The sequence below is a fragment of the Metopolophium dirhodum genome, chromosome 7 (genome assembly GCF_019925205.1).
Source record: "Metopolophium dirhodum isolate CAU chromosome 7, ASM1992520v1, whole genome shotgun sequence".
Lineage (NCBI taxonomy): Eukaryota > Metazoa > Arthropoda > Insecta > Hemiptera > Aphididae > Metopolophium > Metopolophium dirhodum.
This window is the reverse complement of record NC_083566.1, coordinates 10,868,781-10,877,587: the sequence shown is the minus strand read 5'-3', so window position 1 is coordinate 10,877,587 and position 8,807 is coordinate 10,868,781. Positions and strand designations below refer to the sequence as shown.

The following is an 8,807-nucleotide window of genomic DNA, read 5'->3' as shown; positions in this document are numbered from 1 at the left end:
CAGTATAGTGTAACTTTGAGTTAATGTTTATATGAATTAAACAATTTATCAATATTACTAGGCATGTACCTGCCACAACCCTAACCTACCTCCAACTTGTTTGTATTTAGCTGGAAGCTTTGTAGACAACATGTTTGTAACTGTTGATTTACAATTAATTTGTTTTAACCAGTACCGAAAAAACTGTAAATTGAATTTTTGATAGTATTATGAAATGTATAGATTACTTATGTGGACATAAAATGTCAGTCAAATAATTTTTAGCCATATGGCAGTACAACACTGAGTAACATAATATGAATAGTGTATACTAATAATATTATCGTTGATATACGTAACCATTAATAACATAATATACAAATCTCTGTGCTGGCATCAAGGTCTTAGTACACATTTTTACACAAAATATATTCTACTTTGTTGACTTGAGCTTTGGGTGAAAACCAATTGAGATTCAAGACTGTTAGTGCTTGCTAAACCATTTACCTATTTGAAATCAACCCATAGGCATTTGGTATGAGTTTATACATATGGTTTATGTTTTGCAATACCGGTGTGTTCGTAATTACTTTTATTTACCTACATGAACGATGAATGGTTTTTCCCTGATTAATACTAAAGATTGTTGTGGTGAAATACTGGTGTACAATGACAAACCTAAGTGTTTGATTTAACACCCATCACTCCGGTAACATTAGACATTGTATGCAAATTATTAATAGAACACAATAATCTTGATAATTTTCAAATGAATACCTTTTACGTATGTAAAATCTAGTTGATAAGTTTTTTATAAATTGTATCCATGTGCCTTGCGTAACAATATTTGGCACATTTTAAAAAGTTACCCTCTACTTATACCTACGATTATTGCATATTATAATGTCCGTTTTTGTTTACTGTTGTCACTTAAATAGATTCTAAGTGTTCGTTTCTTAATTTTTAGTAGAAAAAATTCAATAGGAAAATTGGGATTAGGCCAGTATGAGAAAGCAAAGATGACCTAGCTAAAATTAACAAAATAAAATGTTTTGAAATTTGATCAAATATTTTTATTAGCATTTCCTGTACTTGCATGGTATTATAATTTTAAAAATATTTTGACTGTTTTTGAGCTAATTTTTTTTTTTTTTTTAAACTTTGGAGTCCGATTTCGACAACAAATGTCAAATTGGCAAACATTTGTAAATTATTTTGTTGGAAAGTTTTTTATTTTCATACCTAAAGCTTGAAAATTTCACAAAAATTCCTCATTTTGATATTGAACCCAAAATAAAAATAGAGCTTAATACTTTATTTAATATACAATTGCATATTCATATTATTCAAGTAATTTGTCGTAACATTTTTTTTAATTTGATATTCTCAAAATACTCTACTACCAATGCTACAAGTAGAAGCTTGAATCATTCCATTATTATTTAAATTATCATTTTCTGTATACAATGAAATTTTCAAAATATTGACTAATATTTCCTATACCATGATTTCATTCTCTGCACAGTTCTAAGGTTCGGCATCACTTCAATATTGACTTAACTTTTAAATCAATAACTGTATTATTATATCAATGATTAAATAATATGTGCAATACTTTACACATAAATTGGGTCATCATTGCTTATTAATTATTATTAATAATGTCTATTGTTAATAAATATTTTTAGAAATAGACATTGACACACAGTTTTTACTCATAATTGTAGTATCAATGATGTAATATAATTCATACATTCCAAAGGTAGATTATGTGTTGTCAAATTTAGAGCAATAGAGACAAAGATAAGAAGAAAATATTAATACACTATTAAAAGATATTGTATACCTTTATTATTATGTATTATTATTATGCGTTTCATTCGCATTTATATGGTTTTATATTTTTTCAGCCATATTTACAAATGATTGTATAGTAATTCTAAAAGTTATTCGTTATACATTAAATACATTGACTAGATTGAGAATATACTTGAATATTTAAAAATAATTAATTATGACATAAATAACACACATAAATGTGTAAAATCAATTTTACACACTATATAACTGATTAGAAAAAAAGGACTGTTATAAAATTAAGTATAGATAACTAAAATTTGGTTAATACTTATTACTTAATTATGAATATTTAAATATGTATGCGTCATTATTAATATTACATAATGTATACGACGAAAAAAGATTTAACTAATCAAAACACAACACTATAATATGAACGAGGGTTGAGAACAATAATGTACATTCTATATTATATAATGCACTATGCAGTATTCTACTAAAAAAAAACAATTTCAACACCAAGTGATATATATATTAATTAACGAAGTCTTAATATTTATCACATATAATTGAATTTAAAATAAAAACGTTGAGATTAATTATTTGCTGCGGGACTTCAGTTTCAAAAGTCGTAAACAATTTATTATATCGTATTGTTCGACGAAGGGTAATTATTGAATTTGCCAAGAAAATAAATTATATTGTACTCAGGAGTTATGAGTATAGTTTTTCATATAGTATCATCGTCGAGAATAAAATAATATTATGTTAGTATTCCACTTATCTAAATAATTATTTCAGTGTGGCGCAACTAAATAATATATTATATTGACAGAAAGTTGATGTCAATATGTTTAATCCGATTCTAGATTTCGAGTTTGGGTATGAAGTTAAATTGTACTGAACTTGAAATGGAATAGTTTTAAATGAGTACGTCTAAGTGGGGTTCAGATTATAGTCGGAAGTTAATTCCACAAAATTACGAACGGTATAAATACTTGTCGTGGATGTGCTTAAATTATATGTAAATTCTAAATTAATAAATGAGACTATTTAGTTCACACAACTTACACCTATATCCTATATTTATATATATTTGCTCTGTGAAGTGTAAACACGACTTTATTCAAGTTGTCATCATCGTGTTCATTTCAGTGGTGCACTCATTGATGTGGGTGTAGGGTGGTTCATGTCATCTATATATTATATTAATATTGTGCTAAAAATCAGTTGTCGCATACAAATAACAAAAACTATGTAAAAAAAAAAAAAAAAAATCGAAGACCGTCTAACACACTGTTACTGCAAGGCGCGTAGATCATCGGTCGTCGGGGAAAAACAAAAACGTCAAAAACCTCTACAAAATAAATTGAACTAATGATAGTACGAATTCGTGAGTACCAAAAAACAACGGGAATTGGTGTTATATTTGAATATTTCTCAGGGGCTGTCATGTACTATCAACGCACGGACAAAAACGAAGTGGGTACCTATATTTGCCTATCGTCGGTTTAGCTATGGGTATATACTTCTCTATGCGTATACTTATAAACCATCGCCGCCGTGTACGGCCGTTATCGGAAAATGCTTACAGGTCGTTATTCTAACCAAAAACATATTGTAGGCGATTGAAGACATGAACTCCGAGCAAGTAAATGATGTATACATGACAATGACATGTGTGCGTGACGATATTATATTGTATATAGTTATATATAACTGCGATAGCGGTACTTAATACACCTATACATTACATGTAAAACAAACCGTACGCATATCTACAGATGATTGGGCGAAAAACACGAATCGAACCGTCCCCGGGTGGAGTAGTCGGGGGGTTTATACTGCTCTGTGTATCGTTCGAAGTTGGGCTTTGTGGTTTTGCAATCGAGTTTATTTTCTTTTCGTTCGGGGAGGTTTTTCTTACCAACAACACTCGACGTGGTGATGGTGCTGGAGGTGATGACTATGGTGGCTGGTTGAGGTTGTAGCGGTGGTGGCACTGACTGTCCGCCACAGTCATACAGGCAATAAGATGTCGGCGCCGTTCATACCGCTGTGGACGCGCATGTGCCTGTTCAAGTTCCCTGACTGGGAGAACCGGAGTAGGCACAGCTTGCACTGGTACGGCTTCTCGCCCGAGTGTATCCTCAGGTGTTTGGTAAGCGTGGACGAGTCGCTGAATGCTTTCTTGCACAACCGGCACCTGTACGGCCGCTCGCCTGAGTGGGTGCGCATGTGGGTCGTGACGGACGACGACTGCGAGAATCGCCGGTCACATATCTGACACCGGAACGGCTTTTCGCCAGAGTGGGTGCGCACGTGCGCCGTCAGGTTGGCCGCCTGGCTGAACGATTTGTTGCAGTCGTCGCACCGGTACGGTTTTTCACCCGAGTGCGTGCGCAGGTGGGTCTTGAGCGTGCTGGGACGGGCGTACGTCTTGCCACATATCCGGCACATGTTGGGCCGGCAGCCATCCTCACCGATGGTCGCCGACCCGACGGGAGAACACTCGGCGCCGCCCATACCACAGCCACTCACCGACATAAGGATTTCGGCGCACGGTTTCATGTCCTTGCAATCGTCGTCGATCATTGCCGCGGACGAGGATGACGACTGCGCTGGCACGGCCGGCTGTATGTTGCACGCAAACGGCGGGGGTGGTAGTTGGGACGCTATCGGGTCCTGTGGCCGAAAGTCGGCCGTGAACGAATACGTGGCTGCCGACGGGTAACCACCGTTGCCCATGGCCACCAATGGACTCAACAGGCCTTGATGATGGTGCACCGGGCCGTGATGGTGGTGGTGGAGATGATGTACCGGTGATGGTGACGCTGGCAGAGTCCACCCGACCTGCGATACGATATATTAATAATTATTATGGTACCTTCATAAGTAGGGTCGCAATTGTGATATAATTTCATTGGTATGATTTGATCACAAAGAAATTAGTCCATTATTTATCAAAATTAATTTCGTTAAACCATCGTAACCAGGGTCGGTCTGGACAGCTGGCTAAGCGAAGATCGCCTGGGGCTTTCGGATATTTTTCAATATTGGGCGCCCAATGGAGCAAAATGGAAAAAATGAGGGCAATCGGGTGTTGCCCTGTTGTACAGTAAGTTACAAGTGGGTCACTGTAACGGATGGTGTTAAATTTTAATTAAATAATATATAATATCATTGTATAAGGAAAACGATTCCGAGCGAAGACGGTCAGTCAGCCTATAATGAATCCCGGACGAAAAGTCTGTTATGAAAAAAAGTTGGCCGTCCATCATTCATTGGAAAGACGGTTCATTTTTTTGATTGTCGGACAAAAAGTGCCTATATATTTTTAATATTTTTAAACTGCTATTGTAACAATACATCAGTATTTTTCATGCTTTTTGTCCCAACAAATAAAATTTTATTGATATTTATAAAAAAAAAAATTGAAATTTGAAGTTGTGTCCGTAAACAGCTCAAAACGAGTCAAGATATATTTAAAATGTTAAGGTCCCCATTCCCCACACTGCAGCGGTAGCGGTTACAGCAAAATGAGTCCGAATACATTTTACCACCACCGCGGCGGCACCGCCAAGACAAAAGAATTTTGAAAATGAAAATATAAACATTCAGAGAAATGTTACCTATAATCTAGTTATTCGTTTTTGAATTACAACAAAATAACAAAATCGCTACATGAGAAATCAAGTGAATATCCAATCTTGTAAAAATATGAACTTCAAACGCTCATAACAATTTATTTGGCTTCATTTTAGACATATTTTTGTTTGATAAAGATAGACAAACTTACTTGGAATCTTGTATAACATTTTCAAATCTTAGATTTTAAAAGAAAAATGTTTATAAATCTCTAACCCTAAATAATTTGCACATTTTCGTGATTTTATTACTTTAAATACTTGTAAAAAAAAATTGTGAATGTATTTTAATATTTTTCAACTTTAATAATATGTAAGTATATATATATATTTTTTTATTGCTCTTGAAATTCTACAATTTCTGCTTCAACTTCTATATGGTCATTAGCGTAACAATTTTATACACAGAACACAATGATATTTTCAAGTGCGATGTTTTGGGTAAAAATTAATTCTTCCTACCTACTGTATTATTTTAGTATTATAAAATATACTTATTGTAAAATCAGCTGACCGTCTTATCTCAGAATCGTTTTTCGTATACAATGATTTTATGTGATTGAATTCAAAATTTAACTCATCCATTAAAGTGACCGACACGACACCTAATGTACAGCTGAGCGTAATAAAATAATTTTATTGTAATATATTAAATGGCCGTTAAATTTTTTGAAGTTTTTATGCGGCATCAGAATCATCAAAAATTTCTGGCCCAGCGGTCCAGCACTGATTGTAACAATCTATTTTCAATTGATCATAAAATTAATGACAACTTGGCAAGGTTTAAGAAATAGGTAAGTACTTTTATGTTATCGAGACTACCCCTATAGTAATAATCAGCCATCAGGTAATGATGATGGCCAATTTGTTTTTTTTGTAAATATATTTCATCGAGTATGTGGACTGATAAATGGGTGAAAATGAGTTTTAAAATAAGCGAAACGTGAATATAATGTTTTAAGTTAGGTTATATAATATTAGCATGGATACTTTTTTTTTCTGTCTATAAACCAATATTTTTGTTAACATTTTAAGGTATAATGTCTAATAATACAATTATGTTGGAAATATGTGAAAATTTAATTAATTGGCGAAGATTTAAACGTAGCCCGTAGGTATTATACTTACTTAGCTACTTTTTAAGCTATTAAAGAAAATTATGCAAATTTCAGTCGCTAGTACATGAAGAGTGGGGGTATATTTTTTTTCGATAAATTCATAAAAATTAATTTAGTCATTTATACATTATAGTTTTCAATTTATAATACAACAAATTAAATGTATTATTTTACCTAAGAACTTGCACATTTCAGTGGCATAAAATGTGAATTGTGTAAAATATGTGATGCTTTAATCATAGATATATATGTATAAGGTTGTTACTAAACTTAACCGATCGTGTGCGGTAAAATATTTAATAATTTATAATCATATAATTAAAAAAAAATTACCGGTTGACACCCGAACTGAGCGTCTCCGTGTATCGGAGCGTACCCGTGCATGGTCATGTTCATGCTGACGTTCACACTCATGCTGGGGAATTGATGCTGTTGGACCTGTTGCTGCTGGTGGCCGCCTCCGAGCGTGGTCCAGCACGTCTGATCGCCGTACGACGAACCGCCATAGTCGATCAGTGGTTGCGAATCGTCCTGTATGTACAAACATATATTAAATAATAATATTAAATTGATTAATGTATTTGATTTGCGATATGGTGAGTGTAACCGGGGCGGTTTTCAATTGAAGTCCCTTTATAAGTCTGATTTACAAACGTTGTTGGTTCGTTGTATTACATAATAATATGTGATCAGATTACAATGTTTTTATTAGTTCTCGGATTTTTGGAATTTGACTATAATGGGCCATGCAGACAAAACTATAGCCTCCATACATAGATTATAGGTACGTTGCTTTGCAGTGGTACACCTATGAATAACTGGACCCCCCTAACACCTATAGTATTTTTTTTTAAAGATTTCCTGACATTGTCATAAAAAAAAGGTGGATAAGTGGATGTCGCTCTGCTGTACAGTAGGTTACAAGTGGGTCACTGTAATGGATGGTGTTAAATTTGAATTCAATGATATAATATCATTGTATAAGAAAAACGATTCTGAGCGAAAACGGTCAGTCAGCCTATAATATTACCAAGTATATTTGATGATATTATTGTGAATAAAGTAATTTATATATAACCTATTTACGTGGAGCCTTGTTTTAAATTTTCAATCCTTAGCCATAAAAGTTAAACATTTTATAAAATTTTAACCACAAAATAATTAATAAATTATAAATTTGATAAATGTTGTCAAAATTTGAACTTTAAATGCTTATAAAAAAAAATTGTGCCTATGTATTTTTAATATTTTTCAACTGCTATTAGAACGATATATCAGGAGCCTTATATTAAATTTTCACGCTTTTTTACCTAACAAATAACAATTTATTGATATTTATAGAAAAAAAAACTAAAAAAATTGAAAACTGACAATGTCCGTAAACAGCTCAAAAAGAATCAAAATATTTTCAACATTTTATGGTGTATAGAAAATTCTAATATAAACATTCAGTGAAATTTTCAAGTATCTACAGTCATTCGTTTTTAATTACAATAAAATAAGAAAATTGTTCATGAGAAATCGAGTAAATATCAAATTTTGTAAAAATATAAATTTCAGACGCTCATAAAAATTTAATTTAAGTTTCTTTTAGACATTTTTTTTTTGATAAAGGTAAACAAACTTATGAGTAATCTTATATTACATTTTCAAATCTTAGATTTAAAAAGAAAAATTTTTATGAATTCTCAACTCAAAATAATTTGCTATTTTTCATGATTTTTCAGTATTTTGTCAAAATTTGAACTTTAAATGCTTATAAATAAAAACTGTGGCTAAGGATTTTTAATTTTTTTCATCTGCCTTTGAAACAATAACCTAGGAGCCTTCTATTAAATTTTCAAGCTTTTTTATTCAACAGATAAAATTTTATTGATAGTTATAGAAAAAAAAACTAAAAAAATTGAAAACCGAAAATGGCCGTAAACAGCTCAAAAAGAGTCAAAATATTTTGTAAATTTTATGGTGTATAGAAAAGCTAATATAAACATTGAGTCAAAATTTCATGTACCTACGGTCATTTGTTTAAGAGTTGCAACAAAAACCAAAATCGATTTTCTCGAAAACAGCTTTTGCGTAAAAATTCCCGTTTTTCCTTAATTTTTCACGTCGCTTGTGAAAACTACTGGGAAATTTTTACTTTTGACCCCCCAAAGTACCAACTAAATTCACTTTCCTATCAGAAAAGTTACTATTGAAGAAAATCCAAGCACTTTTACTGTCCTAAAAGGTGATGACAGACACAAAAATAAAAAAATCACAT

General features: G+C 32.4%; 1 protein-coding gene across 1 annotated transcript in view; it reads right to left on the bottom strand.

Annotated features, from left to right (window-relative positions):
- Positions 1-1,610: 1,610 nt before the first annotated feature.
- LOC132949022 (protein glass-like) overlaps positions 1,611-8,807 on the bottom strand; it is a 34,820-nt gene continuing 27,623 nt past the window's right edge. The window contains exons 4-5 of the mRNA XM_061019769.1: positions 6,878-7,075; positions 1,611-4,632 (exon numbers count right to left, since the gene is read on the bottom strand). Of these exons, the coding sequence (XP_060875752.1) occupies positions 3,799-4,632; positions 6,878-7,075 (1,032 nt within the window). The 3' untranslated portion in view covers positions 1,611-3,798. The remainder of the gene's footprint in view (positions 4,633-6,877; positions 7,076-8,807) is intronic.